This window comes from Narcine bancroftii, chromosome 4 (assembly GCF_036971445.1).
Source record: "Narcine bancroftii isolate sNarBan1 chromosome 4, sNarBan1.hap1, whole genome shotgun sequence".
Taxonomy (NCBI): Eukaryota; Metazoa; Chordata; class Chondrichthyes; order Torpediniformes; family Narcinidae; genus Narcine; species Narcine bancroftii.
This window is the reverse complement of record NC_091472.1, coordinates 64,031,574-64,050,041: the sequence shown is the minus strand read 5'-3', so window position 1 is coordinate 64,050,041 and position 18,468 is coordinate 64,031,574. Positions and strand designations below refer to the sequence as shown.

At 38.2% G+C, this 18,468-nt stretch overlaps 1 protein-coding gene across 2 annotated transcripts in view; it reads right to left on the bottom strand.

The window, feature by feature from the left end:
* Nucleotides 1–18,468, bottom strand: part of sptbn1 (spectrin, beta, non-erythrocytic 1) — a 300,080-nt gene that overhangs the window by 51,062 nt on the left and 230,550 nt on the right. For both annotated transcript variants that reach the window (XM_069931435.1, XM_069931436.1), the window contains 10 exons: nt 15,902–16,772; nt 15,173–15,310; nt 12,780–13,536; nt 12,052–12,254; nt 10,104–10,194; nt 9,862–10,008; nt 4,411–4,674; nt 2,586–2,810; nt 1,237–1,326; nt 317–595 (listed from right to left, as the gene is read on the bottom strand). In XM_069931435.1, coding sequence (XP_069787536.1) covers nt 317–595; nt 1,237–1,326; nt 2,586–2,810; nt 4,411–4,674; nt 9,862–10,008; nt 10,104–10,194; nt 12,052–12,254; nt 12,780–13,536; nt 15,173–15,310; nt 15,902–16,772 — 3,065 coding nt within the window. The remainder of the gene's footprint in view (nt 1–316; nt 596–1,236; nt 1,327–2,585; nt 2,811–4,410; nt 4,675–9,861; nt 10,009–10,103; nt 10,195–12,051; nt 12,255–12,779; nt 13,537–15,172; nt 15,311–15,901; nt 16,773–18,468) is intronic.

Sequence of the window (18,468 nt, the reverse complement as noted above, 5' to 3'; positions counted from 1 at the left end):
AACCTTTGATTGATGGGCAGTAGCTAATAAACGTGACTATATTTTGAAATATATTTCCTTTTCTTTAAAAAAGAAAAAAATGTAAATGTAGAAAATCCTGTAGTTTTCTTTGAAATATGCAAATATAGAATATCATTATCTAGAAATGTTTAAAATGAGTTTAAATGAATTATACTCAGGGGTTGACCATTGTTTTTGTAGATGCTAAATTTTTACAAAATGACAATGATTTTAAAATAGATTCACATCCTTCCACTTCTGCAAATAATTTTTTCTTATTAGTATGACTTAATGAAAATGATACACTATATTCAACCTTTGCTTTCTCTTCCGACATCATATACAATTCCTGTTCACTCATCCAGGCTTCAGCCTCTGCAGCATCAAAATAGTACTGCTGGGCTTTGTGCGACTCCACCAAGCGTTTATGCCGTTTCTCAGTTTCTTCTGACAGTAAATTCCAAAGTTCCCGTAGATCTGATAATCTCTGCTGAATAGCTTCAGCGCTTGGGGTATCAGCAGTTACCATACTTTGACTTCTTTCAAATATATCATCAATGCGAGGTTTATGGCCTTGAATTTCTTTCTGAAGAGTCTAGACGGTATAAAAGATAAGTGGCCTTGTTATTTCAACAATTAACAAATTAGAACTGTTTCTAAGTTTATTCACATGAACTTTACCTTCCTACTCTATGATTGAACTATTTTAAACTTGTTAATAATATATTCAAAATATGTTCAAAGTAGACCTGTTTGTGCAAATGTTCTGTTAAATAGTTAATAAAATGGGGTTTTCAAAATACCCTACTGTTTATTCAGAGCATTGTAAGTGCTCTTGATCGGAAACACTGAATGAACATTTCTCTTTATGGATGCTGCCTGAACTGTGGATCCCTCCAATTTCTCATTGTTTACGCAAGATTCCAAGTCCACAGTTCGTGTATTTCTCATTGTAAACATAACATTTGTCAAAACAACATTAGAAGCCATTGAATGTACGTATGCTCCTGGTCTAAATAACGCTGAAATTTCTAAATTACTACAGTGTAATCTCCGTAACATTAGATTTATAGAATTTTACAACACAGAAACTTTGGCCCAACTTGTCCATGTCATGTTTTCCAACTGCAACCATAGAGTGAGAATAGACTTGGGACATCTATCTAAAAACACAATTGGAGTGACATGCCTATTTAAAAAGCATTTATCCCCTTACATACTTTGCATCACTGTTACCTGGTTTTTCTTAATCAACATTTGCACAGTCTGGAGGTTATGGCCATGATCAGTGGATGTTGCAAGAGGCATACGTTCTTCAGCCCACAACTAGAGGATATGCACAAAAATAATATAACAATTAGAATTCTGCTTTTTGTCTACATATTGGCATAATTTCAAATGTAATATGAAATATAATTGATAATATAATTCAAAAATATTTCCTGCATATGATAAGCCTATAAGATGCAAAATTAATCATAGATTCAGTTTAAGTGTGGAATTTACTTGCCTGGAATAGTGAAATGCACAAAATGAATGATCACATTTAAACTTTCACAGTCCTACAGTTCTCTCCTTAGCTCTCTTTTCTCTTAGTCCTGCAATGCTCATATTTATGCATTTTACTATTGCCTCAATGCCATTTCAATTATACTGAGACTGGAACTGAAGAGAAGGCTGGTCTAATGAAGGTTAATACAAGTTTAACTGCTCCATTCAATTTTATCCTTCTAGAAATAAACCCCAGTGTTTGGTTTTCTTTACTAAATTTATTTTAAACATTGGTGTTATTAACAGATAAATTATATTTAATTTATTGTTCTGTACACTTTTTAGTGGTGAATGCAGTTAAAGCATCAATTATTTATTCATGTAAAAACACAATGCTGGAGAAACTCAGCAGGTCAAACAATGTACTTTATATAGCAAAGATAAAGATATATAACCAACGTTTCAGGCATGAGGCCTTCATCATACCTTGATGAAGGGTTCAAGCCCAAAATGTTAGGATCATCAGGCAATTCATCTTCTTTGGCTTGGCTTTGCGGACGAAGATTTATGGAGGGGTAAATGTCCACGTCAGCTGCAGGCTCGTTTGTGGCTGACAAGTCTGATGCGGGACAGGCACACACGGTTGCAGCGGTTGCAGGGGAAAATTTGTTGGTTGGGGTTGGGTGTTGGGTTTTTCCTCCTTTGTCGCATCTTTTGAGGGGGAGGACGTGGAGGGGGAGGACGTGGAGGGGGAGGACGTGGACCTGTCCTCGGGCCTGCGCAAAGGAGCTTTTAGGTGGTGTGCAGTGCGCGCAGTACTGGCCCCACCCTTTACACCCATGGTTCGTGTGCCGTGGCCAAGCAAGCTGGGAATGGCAGCGAGGTCCTTGGGTCGTAGATTTTATATCGGAGTGGCCTTCTCTTATGCAGGTTTCAGGCAATTACATTTTAATGAAATAACACACAAAATAATCATGAGGAAGGCAGAATATTCAGGTAAAAATGTTAACATGCCAGGATTTTAGGCAAGCCAAAACAAAGTATATAAATTTGTTCTTGTTTTAAATGGTTTAAACTGATACTACAGTACTTACAATCTCATCTTCCAGATCTCGGTTGAACTGATGGATTTCTTTTGATGCCAACAGATAATTTTTCCTTTTATGCAGTGGTTCCAATAATTGTAAGAATCTTTTTTCAACTATGGTGCGCTTGCTGTCCACCTCATCAGTATCTTTACCTTCTTGGCTCAAAACCTTGGCCTGGCACTTCAATTCATCCACTTCTTTCTTTCGCACTTCCATCTGATTTTCCAACATCTAATTAGGAGGGAAAAAATACTTAGTTTGTAAGTTGTACGGAATGAGCCAAGTGCTTGCTATCTCTTCATTTGTTCTGCAGCTATTTATGCTTCAGTTTCAGTGAACTATCTCCTAACAATACTTGCACCATTCCCATTCCATCAACATTTAATTATTATGAATATTTCAAAAAACACACAAAATAAACATGCAAGTCAAAGAATAACCGATAAAACAAACTGATGTTGATGAAAGACAAAACTTTTTGGACTAATACCTATCTTGACAATGGACGATTTCGTTTGATATCGTAATGTGACAAGCCATCTTCATTGATTATATAAAAATTATTTGCAACCACAAATTTATTGATTATAAGGTACTTGAAGGAAGGAGTCAAGTATCTCTTTGTAATCAACTCAGTCTGTTTAAGCATCTTTTTAAATAAAGGAAACAAACATATTTGTCTTCGTATAATGCCTTTTATCAGCATTGTACTTTACAATGTGCTTTGGAAGCAATGAGGTACCACTGAAGTATTTTTAGTGTTCTACCATAGAAAACGGATACCAATTTATACAGAATGTTCTCAATAAACAGCAATTTGGAACAAAAATATCTTAAAATTTGAGGTATGAACACTGATCATATACTTAAGAACTCCAATCTTATGCGAACAGCACATGTACATGTAGGAACTCTGACTTAGTTGAAGGATGGCATCTCTGATATTATAGCCTTCCTCAGAGTTGACTGCATTATATGCTTAAATCTCAGCAAAAGGATCCAATTTGTATCATTCTAATTTGGAGAAAACATGTTTAATAAGTAGGTATCTAAAATAGTTTAGCATCCAAAATATTACTTAATCTGTCTTTTATCTTGAAAGAGATGGCAGCATGTTTGAAATTCCTGAAAACACTCAGCTATACTGAAGCTCAGTTTCAACAGTTGCAAACTATTGATTGGATCCCTTTCTACCTTGGAGTGTTGTGGAAACCAGATAATTGGAGGCATTTTAAGAGGGGATAGGTACATTTTTGAAAGATTGGTGAATTTTACCAACTTAGGGACAAGAAAAACAATTGATGCATTAACTAGATGGCAAAAAAAAACATAACAATTAAAAATATATACCACCATCATTCAGTCAAAAAGAGGAATGGAGTGGAAAATTTAGGAAAGATAAATGATACTCCACAAATTTTCACCATATTGAGTTGTGGTGTTTTCATGGTCATTTATGGATGAAATTTTTGATAATCTGAACCACTGAAGCTATGAGTTCCAACATTTATTGCTTCAGGGTGCCTCACACAAACTGAACTATTGAAATGCAATTTATTTCATGTACTGTGAATATTTATCTATCCTTTCAGATTTATTATTTCTTTTTCTGTCTTGGAATGTCATGGTGGTAATTAAATATGTACTATTGTAGTTGTTGTATCTTATGTATCTGTTTAGCTTAAGTAAGAACTTGAGTGCACGTATACATATCTGTACAAACTCACAGCATCATCAGCTATGCGAATATTGAAATGGCCGATCTATAGAACAGAAAAATATATGCAAATTCACCTTATCTGAACCATGATCCCTCATAATGCCAGCATACCTGCTGTTTCTTGAGTAGGATAGAGACACTGGTAAGATCCTTGCCATAGTCATCAGAGTGGAGTTGTCCTTCCAGGTTGTGTAGCCATTTGTCTAAATCAGCACAGCTCTGTGTAAAAAGTTCTGCTTTATTGGCATCAAACAGGCGCTGAGCTTTGGCCTGTGTTGTGGATTCTAATTCTTCCCACAAATGGTGCAGAGCTGTGAGTTTCTCTTTCACAACCACCTCAGTGTCTGGCTTTTCAGCAATCAGTTGCATTCCTTCCTAAATGATGAAAATAGATATTCAGCAATCTATATATGATTTTCCACACCAAATAATCCATGTAACTGTGCAAATTCAATGAAATTGCATATAAAGCATAAACTATTAACTTCATCTGGAAATAAATCAATTTGAATTTTTCTATAAATTAATGGGGTACCTTCACATCTATCTTGTACCATTCTAAGGGCTGATTAATGCACTGTGAAATCTCTAATCACAAAACAATAGATTGGATATTGGATAAAACCAAACCTGAATGGATAGTAGAGTCGGAAACCTGAGCTGGGCCACACAGGAGTTGAATTGAAATCTGTCGTATGTATCAAGTGTAATGGAGTATAAATATTGGGAGGAATTTTGTAAAATTAGAGTAGATTACATACATTTTAAAACAGATCTTATTTGAAATACTGAAGAATTCATATTCAGTAACATTGCAGGATCTATGGAGACTTTTATGCACATTTCACGTCGGTGCTGATTGAAATGAATGTCATGAAATGAATAGACCATTGTTTGGAATTGGAGACGGGCTGGATGGCTTCTGACTTTTTTGTAAAGTGCTCACAGAAGGGTCACTCCTGGGTTTTGTTTACTTAAGACAACAGCTTGACCAAGAGAGGAGTACTCCTGTGGTTTTTGCAAGTGAGAGAGTCGCATAGGCTTTCTAGCAGTTGGCAGTTGAAGAGAGAGAGAGAGAGAGAGAGAGAGAGAGAGAGAGAGAGAGAGAGAGTGAAAGAGGGAGGGAAAGAGGGAGGGAAAGAGGGAGGGAAAGAGGGAGGGAAAGAGGGAGGGAAAGAAGACAAACCCTCTCAGTTAGTGTTTGTGACACGGAAAGAGACTGAACAGTCACAGCTGAAACAAGCCAGGAAAAGCTGGTGGGAAACAGAAAGTTCCACAGCGGTGGATGGCTGGAAGTGCTATTGGTCTGATGTTTCTCTTGGAATAAGCGGAACAGAAAGGAACTCTGTGGAAACCTGAAAGAAAGAAGTTACCATTTGGAGAACCCTGATGGGGCAAGTTTTATCAGCGAGACTTTGAGGTGACTAATGGTGGTACCTCGGTTGTGGAAATCCTGAAACAACAAATCTCTCTCTTCAAACCTTACAAGAACTTTCCTGCACCAAAGCCTGGTGAATTTTATACATTAAATTCTGTGCACAGTATAAGAATTGCCTGCAACCAGAGAACTTGCAAGAAGGAGAAGTGAGATTGAACTGTGAATCAAAGAACTTTTCTTAAATTTACACACACAACATAAATGTGTGCTTCGAATTAGAAGGGGGTTAATTTGGGTTAGTTAAGTATAGAGATAAGTTAAAGTTTGATTCTATTTTCATGTTTAAAGTTGATTAAAAACAACTTTTGTTTTAAAAACTACTTGTCTTGGTGAATGTCTATTACTGCTAGGTTTTAGGGTCCTTTGGGCTCGTAACACAAGATACAAGATACAATTTTGTTTTGCATTCTATCCAGGCAACCCAACCTACCCTGAGTACATGTTTCATTTTATTTGCTGCATGATACCTGGTACAGTTAGAAGGGTTCTTCTGTGAGTATTCTAACAGATTAACTCAGCCATACAAAGTAGAAGTGCAAGAGCATATTGACATCATATAGAGTTAAAATGGAAAAGATCAGTTTGTACAAACCAAAGGCAACATAAGCACAATTGTCAGGTTCATTCAGGATCTTGATTGCTGCTGGAAAGAAACCATCTTTGAGCCTGTTGAGTGTGATTTCACACTGTTGAATCTTCTGCCCGATGGGAGGAGAGGGAAGAGAGTGTATACAGGGAATGTATATTGGCCGTTATTCCAAGACAGCAGGAGATGTGTACGGAGTTCATGGAGGAGAGGGAAATCTGCATGATGGTCTGAGCTGTATTTACCACCTTCTGAAACTTTTTCCAATTTGGAGCAGAGCATATCCCTCACCACACTGTGATACATCCAACAAATATATTTTTGATGGTGCACTGGTGAAGCTGAAGGATATGCCAAGCTTCCTCTGCCTTCTAAGAAAGTAGAGGTGTTGGGAGTGCTTTAGTGACTTGTCAACGTAGTTGGTCTGGGTCAAGTTAAATTTATATAAACAGCAATGTAACAGGTCACTTTGGCCAATGAGTCCAGGCCACCCAATTTACACCCAATTAACCCCCAGTACATTTTGAAGGGTGGTAGGAATCCAGGGCCCCCAGGGAAAACTCATGCGGACACAGGGAGAATGTACAAACTCCTTACAGACAGCATGGGATGCAAACCCAAGCCCCAATTGCTGGCACTGTAAAGGCATTGCCTTAATCACTACACCAACAGTGCTCCTAGTGGAAATGAAAATATTTACTCTCAAGACCTTGAAGCTATCGACTCTCTCTGCTTCAGAACTTGATGCGGGCAGGGATGTGGTTTCAATTTCCTCTTCTGAAGTCAGATTGTGCAAAATAAAACAAAAGTTCAGAATATAATGTTACAGAAAATGTTCAATTAAATCAGTGCAAGGCCAGTCATTTTAACAACGTGAGATCTATTCACTGGTGTGATAACTGGATCCTGAGAGATACTTTCTCAGGCTCATCTTTGAAAACTGGTTAAAGGCACAGGGACATGCCAAATTCCTTTAGGCTTCCGAAGAAGGGTAGGCATTGGTGCACCTTCTTGGTTGTCGCTTCAAGAACTTGAATCAGGACAAATTGTTGATAATATATACATGACACTCTCTACCATCTCTACCTCAGCAAGTTGATACAGACTGCTCCTTCATTTTGTTGATATTGAGTAAAAGGTTGTTGTCCTGACAGCATGCCACTAGATATCTTCCTTCTTCTCTTTGTTGTCCACATGTTTCAGGGCTGAGTTAAAGGTCGGGAGATGGCATCTGATGCAGAAATAGGCAAATTGCAAAGGACTGAAGTTGCCTGGGAAACTTGAATTAACACAAACTAAGACAAATCTCTCAAAACATTTCATGTTGAATGATGCCAGAATCATTGGGGACTGTCAGCAAGGCGTGTTGTTTTGTTTTTCTTTAGCACCTGGATGATTGTCATCTTAGATCAAGTGAGAATATCAGACTTAAACCTCTTTCAATTACAATAGCAAGGAGAGATTAAAGATGTCTGTGAATTTCCCCACCAGCTGGACCACACTGGTTTACAGGAAATGGACAGGGACCCCATCCAGGCTTTCCATGGGTTTACTCTCAGGAAAATTAATGTGATGTCTGCCACGATAATTGAGGGTACAGGTGCACCTGAGGCTGTTGTGGCAGGTGACGGTGATTCAATGGCATTCAATATGAGCATAGTATTAATTCAGGAGGGATGTATTGTTGCCTGCTTTTCAACCCAATTCTGCTATAAATGATGTCGGTGAGATATGTCTGGGACTCCAGTTTGGTTTGGAATGGTCTTTTGGTGTCCCTGATGGCCTTAAGAAAACCATACCTGGATTTTTTTTTATTGATCAGGGTCACCTAATTTGACCAACTCAAACATGGACTTCAAGAGGAAGTGAAATTCCTGCTCAGTACACGTGTGTGTGTGTGTGTGTGTGTGTGTGTGAGTCAAATCCCAGACCATTACAGTTCAGGCATAATTCTGAACAGATGATTTTAAAGTTTACTCTTACAAATCTTTTGTGTTGAAACTCAGAATCTTTACTGTTCTTCAAAAGTGATTATGAAGTAGTTTGAGACACCAAGTTACCAGACTTCTCAAAACTTATAAATTCTTGTAGAGTTGCTTTCAGAGAAATATTTCATAATTAGAATGATTTTCCACAAATCCCCCTCTCTTGCATGGAGGTTACAGAACTTGCATTTTACTCGATGATTTCACAAACCCAGGCAAAGGCTAAATTAAATGACCATTAAAATGGACATGTAGAACTGTCGTCTCTTGACAAAGACACAGTTGAAATGGCCTTTTCTTCAAAGCCATTGATTCTGTGTTCATTCCCTATCAAAGGGAGAATGCACAACAGTACCTCTCTCATTGAAGGTTACTGCATCTCTCTGATGCAGTTCAATATTAAAGATGCCTTCTTGAAGTGTTCTAATCATATATGACATCACCACTGATTTTGTTTGAAGTTCCTCTCTTCCAGAAGTTTACGAGCAAATGCCTCTGATTTGTCTGCACAGCCATCAAACAAAATGACTGCTTGCTTGACCAGGTGTCTTTCTAAGTAAACGTCAATGTCTTGGGTTTCAATGGATAACAATAATTAAAGATTCATTGTCTTCAATATTTCAATAGTGAACAATCATAAGTCTTTATGGCTTTTAACTGAACAATGATAAGGCTTTGATAGCTCTGTTTGACTTTGAATTAGCAGACACTTTGTCTCTGGAAGACCTTATTTATCTGCTAGCATGAACATGTGACCTGTCCCTTTACCAAAAATAATATATTTATAAACTAAAGATTAATAATAACATGATTCCATAACAAGTGGGAGAGCAATCAGATTATTTTGTTGGCCTGCAGTCCTCTATACACTTATTGATGAAAAGTATAATGATTTTACCATAATAATTTATGCTGTGCAGACTAATCTATTGACTCAAAGCAGTTGCATGGAGTTTCATCTATTTCCTTAGACCAGCACTGAACCTATGTCTTTACTTGATCCTCACACCTCAGCTTGGAAGTAGGGAGAAGGAGCGCAGACTGATTGATTTTCCAAAATGCAGACAGGGAAATGAGTGGTTAAAAATGTTCTCAAATTTATCTTGCAAAATGGACAAAATCTCATCTGACACAACATTTAACCACAGAGGATGTAAACAAAAAGGACAAGATCATTTTTGTTACTTTTATATACTGCCTTTCATTCAATTGAAAGATTCATTCAACAATGATGAATGACAAATAAGTAAGTTCCAGCTTCAGATAACATTAGCTTTTGTATCTTTTACACAGAATTTTAACACATGATGGACATTCAATACAATAAACCAAGGATTGAACACGAGATTCATTAATGGTAAATTCTTCGTTATGGCCATTAAATTGTTGCCATAAAAGTCATTTATTACTGCAAAATCATTTATTTTGGTACAATTCATATAGAGGTGGGGTTCACAAATTGGAACAATGTCATTGACACCAAGTTCCATGTCTCTAACTGTAAACTGAAAGAAATAACACCCAACTGCATATTTATTACAAAACAATCTTACCTTATCAATTTTATCCAGCCATTCTTTATTTGATGCAAGTTCTGCCATAAAAGCTTGATGTTTCTGCCATTTGCTGTGCAAATTCCTAGCTTCATCATAGGACATGTCCTGTGCAGTGAGCATTTTCTCACTGATCCAAAGGGACAGCTGTAAAACAAAAGACGTTTATGAAATACAAAGCTTACACATGAAATATGTTTAAAATTCAAAATAGTATTGTGCCACTTGTGAAGTAAACATACTTCCTGGCAGTCTTGAAGAAATTTCTGTAGATCTCTATTGTCCTTCAGACGCATAAGAAGTTCACTGGCTCCCTCACGGTTCTTTATATGCCTGTAAGTTAAATTCAATGGCAACATTTTTAAAAAGTTACTTAAAATTAGCTGTTTTAAAGAAAGATCATTAATTAAACATTCCTTTAAATAAAATTACCCCTTGAATATGAATCCTGGCCTAAAAAAATTTAAATTTAATAACTGTTTCACGTGAAAATATCTTGTCTTTCTTGCAATTCTTGTGCCTCCTAGCAGACCATCAGATCATCCCTCCAATGATTTCACAAGTTGAGGTATTTATTCAAACCTGGGGAACATGGCAGTAAATCGCTCTGATGACATTGTAATGGTCCTCAAAACAGATACTGCATTGCTACTAGAAGTAATTCTGCAGTGCTTCTTAGATGAAGTGTGATAATCCTAGTAGCCTCAGATTTTTTTTGTTGGTGATGGTGGAGTCAGGTGCTGGGAGGTAAGTGGGGCAGGGTGTAGTACAGGTACACGATCCTTTATCCGGACATCTAAAATCCGCAAAGCTCCAAAATGTGGCAAGTGGGGAACGGCAGTTGGGAGAGGCGGCCGAGGGACCGGCAGTCAGGGGAGACTGCTGGGTGGCCGGCTGGGCAAGGCTGCCAGGCAGCCGAGGGACCGGCGGTCGGGGGGAGGCAACCGAGGGACCGGCGGCCGAGGGAGACGGCCGAGGAAGGCGGCCGAGGGAGACTGCCGGGTGGTTGGGAGAGGCAGCCAGGGGACCAGCAGTCAGGGGAGACTGCTGGGCGGTCGGGGGAGGCGGCCGAGGGACCGGCATTCGGGGAGGCGCCTGAGGGACCACGGTTGGGGGAGATGGCCAGGTGACTGGAAGGGGGTGGGGGTGGATATGGCAGTAAAATTTTGGTGGGCTTTCCGAAATGCGGAAAAATCCGAAATTTGGAACACACAGTCCTCCAAGGGTTCTGGATAAAGCCATCTGTTGTGATTCTGAAAGCCAAGTAATTTTGTTTACAAAAGGTGGTTGAGCATCAACACTCCTCAATACACTCATCTAAATGAAGTCAAAGAATAATTCAACAAAAAAAAATTAGGAACCTGAAGGAATACTCTCCATTTGCCAGGATTAGACCCAGTCCAATAGTGTTCAGGGAGATCAGCACCCTTCTTGACTGGTAACTCTATGCATCAATCCAAATAATTATTTCCTACACTAGTGGCTGCAGCATGCACAACTAAATACTCAGGCTCTTCTGAAATTAGCTCCCAAACCTCTCACTCCATCACTGGGGACAAAACTTTTAAATGCATGAGAGTACCACTGCCTGCAAGTTTCCCTTCAAGTTGCACATTCTGATTAGAAATATATTAACATCCCTCATCATTGATGAGTCTAATTCCTGGCATTATTCCCAGCAGCACTCTGAAAACATCTTCTTCAGAAGGGCTTGAGCATTCAAGAAACATCTCCTTTTCAGGGGAAGCGGAATAATTGCTGCCATTGCCAGTGCTGCTCAGATGGCAAAAAATGAAGTTAAAAATTATGATCAGTTTACCAAGGAGCTTTTTTTTTAAATAAAAGAAACACCTTTTGTCCACAAGTATTTACTGGGCCTTTTTTAATTGCTACAATTAGTTTTTTTTTCCCTTTATACTTTCTTTCATCAATGGTGAATACAATTACATTTTAAAAATGATATTTAGATGATCCAGTAAATCTTGTTAATTAATGATTAAAAATTGGGACTGCAAAATGGCATTCAGTAGATATTCCATTAAAAATCAATTCTCCATTGAAATACAGTGTCACTGCATGAGCAGTAACAAAACAGATAGCAAGTGGAAAGCAACAATGGTACTTAATGCATTCAATATATTAAATTATTTTATTTTCTCAGTGGGCTGAATCTGACAGATTTTCCTTTACCTTTCGTCAATTGAGTCAACTTTTTCCTGGATTTTGTCAGAATAAATATTCCCATCACTGACTAGTCGCCTGCCTGTCTCCACCACTCCATTGATCTTATCTTCATTAGCATCCATGGTGGTCATGAAGTCTTCTTGTTTCTTAATGGCTGCTTCTGCGGCTTCTAATGTCGTGGGCATTTCAGTGTGTGCCAGCACATACTCCTTTGTTTTAAAAAAGGACACAGATTTTTACTTAACATTAATTGTCATCAGGAAACAAGAAACCATTAGATCTAGCTTTGATGTCTTTTCTGCTTGCAATGTTATTTTTCTTGGTCGGTATGGATTGCAGTATGTTCGCCAAATTCTTACAGCTTTAAATTCTATTTTTGCTTCTCATGTTTTAATTTCCAATTTAACTTATACTGAGCAATGGTTGTTGAAAAGGCATAGAGTGAATCTGAAACAAAACACTTCTTGACAGAAGAATCTCATCTATCCTGCTATTTGCATCTGCCATAAAATATTTTCTGCTTATCTGGACTGAAAAAGAGCAGATTCAAACAGTGAACAATTGGAACTTTTCTTGGCTGTTTGTAATTTTCAATCAGATTTAGATAAAATTGTGAAAAATGTCTTTTTAGAGATAAGGAAAAATGTAACTATTTTACGAGCAGACACAATGGGAAAATGACCTATACCTAGCAGGAATTAGAAGGCAAATTAAATATAAAATTCTCATCTTACTTGGTTGTTGAGGAATCCTTCTGCTTGCTTTGTGTCTCTTAAGAACAATTGGTATGAATGAGACTGGGACAGGTGATTTTGTCTATTCTCCCACATCTTGTGCAGTTCATTCCATCCAGTATCCAAAGCCTGCAGGCGTTGGCGTAAGAACATATATTGTGCATCTGTTTGTCCCTGTGTTACCATTTCACCCATGTCTCGCATTTTCTGATAATCTTCCTCATAATTATTAATTTCATTTTTGATGTTTTCATGCTGGGTTAGTAGCTTCTCTCCTTCTGCTAGGGTGTTAGGCATGTCCTCAGAAGCAATTGCAGTTTGGGTTCTTGATAGCCAGGACTGGAAGTCATCCAGATCACGCAAGAACTGCTGAAGCTTGTTTGCTTCACCAAGTGATTCTTCCCGATTCTTTAAAGTACATTTCATCTCCTCCCAGACATCACTGATTTCTGCAAGACGGCTCATAATAGCTTGTGCCTGGTCAGGATGTTCAGCAGCGAGTCTTTCAGCTTCTTTCTGTAGGTCATCTAGTTTAGCTTCAATTGCTGTTAAATCTCGTTCCATTCCAGTTAATTTCCTTTGGAGGGCCATGACACCAGCAAGATCATTGCCCAGATCTTGCGTGGACTCGATGACTTTGGTCTTTTCCCGAATCCAGGATTTTGTTTCATTGCATTCTAGGTGATAATTCTGAATGCTGAGTGCAGAATTGAGTGCATCTTTCTTTTGGTCCACTAATTGACGGAACTGACTCCATCTAGAATCAAAATGGAAGCAAATTTTCATGCAAGTGTGGTTACAGGGGCCTACATTAAAGCTTGGAAAAAAAAATCATGAACAGTCAGCACTCCCTTAACCACCCCATCTCGTTCTGAAATGCAAGACCACATCACTGATTCTGATGTAATTTTAAACCGGAATCGTGTTTCATTCCTGCAGGTGTTCTGCTCAAAAGGGCAAATGGGAATGTGGTTAAAAAAAACAGCAAATGGGAATGTGGTAAAAAACCAAGTTAGATAGGCAAGTTCAAATCACAAGATCGTTTTAAATTCCACTATCATTCTGGTTTTCACCTCGAGGAAGTGATTTGGCACAGTAACGGGAAGAGGGAATGTTTAAAACTGAAGTCTATGCACACAAGCTTATAAAATTTACAAGGTGTTAATTTAGAACAAAGCACATCTTTCTCTGCCAACTTTGACGCAAAGCTCTACTTTTTAATAAAACATCTTGAATTAAGAATGAAACTGAATAGCTTTGAACATGATCCACCCATGTATCAGATGATATTACTGCTTACAATGTTGTTAGGTAACCAGTGAAAGGAACTCTTCCATCCTATAAAAAAAACAAAGGACTGTTTGGATTGTGTGGTAAAGCTAAAGTGATACTCATATCCAATTAACAAATTGCCAGTATAGGCCACCAAGCAGAGAATTTAATAGAATGTGCATTAATCAAATATATAAAATTCTGAACTGAGTTTTCAAAGAGTGGAATCAATAGGGATAGTTACATGTACATAAGTAGTAGTGCATAAGGAAACCCAATCTAGGAAGTAACGACACCATAGGTGAGGATTTCAACTGCATAAGCTGTGGAAGGTGAGCAGTTTGTCAATACCACCAAGGTGAAAAAAATGGTCTTGACAATATCATGAATATGTAGTCTGAGGATCAATATTGAGGAAAATATGATATCACTGGTTGCAGGTAGTCATGTTGAGCTTTGAGCAATTATCAGGGAAAGAATCAGTGACCAGGGAATTAAGTTTGTGATGGCAACTGCAGACTGTTTCAGGCTTTCCAGTTTTCATTTGAGTTGATTTCTGGCCATCTGATCCAAGATGTCAGACTATTTCAAGATGGATGGACTGAAGTGGGCAGGTGTTGTGGATATGTTTATCAAAACTGATACACATTGTGACAATGTTCCTCAAAAGGCAGCTAAATCTGCTTAAGGTCTAAAAAATCAACACAATTTGGCTTTGAGAAGAATATTGAGTAAACCTCTCACAAAGTGGTAAAATTAGGACAGGTGTACTTATTGCTGTCATTGATTTGTACTGTTGACTCAATAAATGATACCTGATGTCCCATGTCAGTTTTGCTTTCATGGACAGCAGAACTTGGTCCAACCTCTGCTGAATTGTGCTCAGCAAAGGCAGATCCTTTTCTAAATGCACGTCATCAACTATTCCCTCTAAGCTGTGTGCGCAGACACGGTTTGCAACCAGCGCTCAAAGGAAATTAATGTGTGCACAAAAGGTTAATTACCTAAAATAACGCAGTTTTTAAAATATATATATATGAAAAAACAGAGTAACACTACTTAATTAAGTTCTTGTTTCTTATCGACAAAATTTACAGTATACTTCAATGTGACAGTCTTACCTGGTGTTTAGCTTATCTTGCTGTGCTTTAATCTCCTTTTCACTAGGATGACCACTGTGGATCAACTGGCGAGCTATCTGATTTACCACTGCTATTCGAGAAGCCTGACTGTTCATCTCTGGCTCCAGACTTTCAAATCTAGAACAAAAAAAAACTAAAATCATAAATAGTTTATAATATTAACTCTAATTTGTACATTTTCATCTTAGTAGGGAAAGAAGCCACTTTATGTTATTACAATGGTTCTGGTATTTATGCTTTCTTTTCAAAGGTAACAGATCTAATATAATTTCTGAAACTTTTTTTTCAAAACAGTCGTCTCCTGATTAGTAATTCTAATATTTGTGACATTTTGCTTTTGAGTTTTTAAAGTGAACTCTGTATCTAATTTCTAAGACCATACAAAGAAAACTTGAACACGTTATTAAAATAGATAATAAATAACTAGGTCTTTGATACAATGGTGTCGCCTTTGGATAGCTACAATGCTTCTAAAACATTCAACATTTTTATTTAAAAGTAAAATAAACCTTTATCACATTTTAATGAATTTCATTATGGTTCCAAAACTTAAGCAGCCAACATATGATTTCCTTGTAAACCACAAAAAAGTACTTTCTGACTACTAAAAGTATTTAATCTCTAATCCATCCTGATTTTAAAAAAAATCTCATATATTGCAAACTTTAAATCAATATTGCCATCTTATATATTTCATAGTGCTCTTACCTATGTTGGATAACTTCAAGGTCCTCAAGTTTTTCTGGGATCTCCATGTTGTTTAGCCACTGCTCCTTCTCATCAATCCACAGTTCACAAGCATCCGCTTCACTGAACATTTTGTATTGCGACAGAGCGTCCTGAAGGGCCTGTTTCCGAAGTCGTGCCAGTTCAGCTAACTCCTTGTAACGTTCCTCAATATCAGCCAATCTACCTTCAACTTCTGGTGTCTTATAGTACTCATCAGGCAAACTTTGTCCCTGTTCATGTAGTGAATCAATGATCTGTCTGTAGCTAGCAACCTCCTCACCAACATCTTTATGTTTTTTTACTAGCGCTTGAGTGGAGTATTCATCATGACCAACATCATTACTTGAGACGATTCGCAGAATATCTAACATCCACACATCAATATCATCACCATCAGCCTTAAACCGGTGAACATTAGCAGCTTCCTCCAATCGTTTTTTCTGAATTGCAGATAGCTGCTCCAGGTGGGCCCATTGATCCTGAATGTCCTTAATTCGCTCTTTGATCTTCTCTGATCCAAAATGCTCCTCAGCTACCATAGCATCACCTTCTTTTATCGTTTGTTGTAGAGGTCCGCGGCGTCCACTCATTTCATCCTCAAATGCCTTGTGCTTACTAAGAAGGCGGATCACACTGGTCAGATCCTTACCATAGTCAGCAGCTGAAAGTATTTGTTCTTTCTCACGGATCCAGCCTTCTTCCTCTGCCATCTCCCAAAAGAACTTCCAGAGGCGTCGTGACTCTTCCAAACGAGCTCTTCGCTCAGCAGCCAGCTGACAAAGTTCTTGGTAGCAGAACTCCAGGTGAGTTACACGATCGCGAATGACCTGTGGGTCACATGGTTTGTAACCTGGGGAAGGAAAAAACTACTTTTAACATGCCACTTGCTCAATATCAAAATTCGTAAGACATAGGAGAGAAATAGGCTATTGAGCGAATTGAGTCTGCCCCACCATTCAATCATGAGCTGAACCATTTTCCCACTTAGTCCCACTACCCAGTCTTCTCCCCATGACCTTTGATACCCTGGCTAATCAAAAATCTATCAATCTCTCCCTTGAATACACTCAATGACCTCACCTCCACAATTGCCTATGGCAACATATTCCACAGATTCGCCACCCTCTGGCTAAAGAAATTCCTCTGCATCTCTGTTCTAAGTGGATGTCCTTCAATGCTGAAGTTGTGTCCTCTTGACCTAGACTCTCCCACCATAGGAAACAACCTTTCTACATCTACTCTGTCCGTGCCTTTCAAGATTCAAAATGTTTAAATGAGAGCACCCTTCATTCTCCAAAATTCCAAGTACAGACCAAGAGCCATCAAACGTTCCTCATATGAAAACCTTTAATTCCTGGAATCATCCTTGTGAACCTCGTCTGAGCCCTCCCTAACTTCACCACATCCTTTCTTAAAGAGAGTCCAAAAATGCTCACAATACTCCAAGTGAGCAAATGCTTTATAAAGCCTCAACATTGCATGCCTGCTCATATATTCCATTCCTCTTGAAACAAATGTCAGTATTGCATTTGCCTTCTTCACCACTGACTCAACCTGCAAGTTTACCTACTGCACGAGAATTCCCAAGTTACTTTGCATCTAAGAATCTTCAATTTTCTCCCCATTTAGAAAATAAGTCTGCCCATTTATTTCTTCTACCAAAGTGCATGACTGTACACTTTCTGACATTGCATTTCATTTACTTTGTATTTGTTTATAGTTCTTTATTTGTTTACATATATATGCTGTGTTCAGGTTTTTTTGCACCACCAATAAGAGGCAATTCTGCTTGGCCCACTGAAAAAAAGAATCTCAGGGCTGTATGTGATGTCATTTATGTACTTTGACAATAAATCTGAAATCATTTGCTTCTTCTGCAGCCTCCCTGTTTCCTCCACCCACCTTCATTCATCAGCAAACATGGTCACAAAGCCATTCATGTCATCATCTAAATCACTGATATACAACATAAAAAGAAGCAGCTCCAACACCAACTCCTGCGGAACACCATTAGCAATAGGTAGCCAACCAGAACATGATTGTTGTATTCTGACTCTCTGCTTCCTGCCGATCAGCCAATGCTTTACCCATGCTTGTATGTTTCCTGTTATTCCATGGGATCTTATCTTGTTAAGTAGCCTAATGTGCAGCACCTTGTCAAAGGCCTTCTGAAAATCCAAACACACAACATTTACTGCATTTCTCTTATCCAGCCTGCTTGTCACTTCTTCAAAGAATTCCAATACGTTTGTCAAGTGGAAAACAATAATGCAGAGTTTCATGTATATGAATGGCTTTTACCATTTCCTTCAGCTGTTTTGTTAAATCCGCAGCAAGGAAGCTTTCCGAATGCTGTATATAAACGTGTAATAGTCAAAATATTATGGACCCATTTTTAGGGTAAAATTGAAGAAGCCAACTATTACATGCACATTTCTTTTGACTGTGGTAATTTCCTGTGTTGTTCGAGGCGTAAGGAGTTCTGATGGGCAGGTGGGTAGCCAGGACCAGGTGATAGTCCACATTCAAGGCATTGGGAGTGGGAT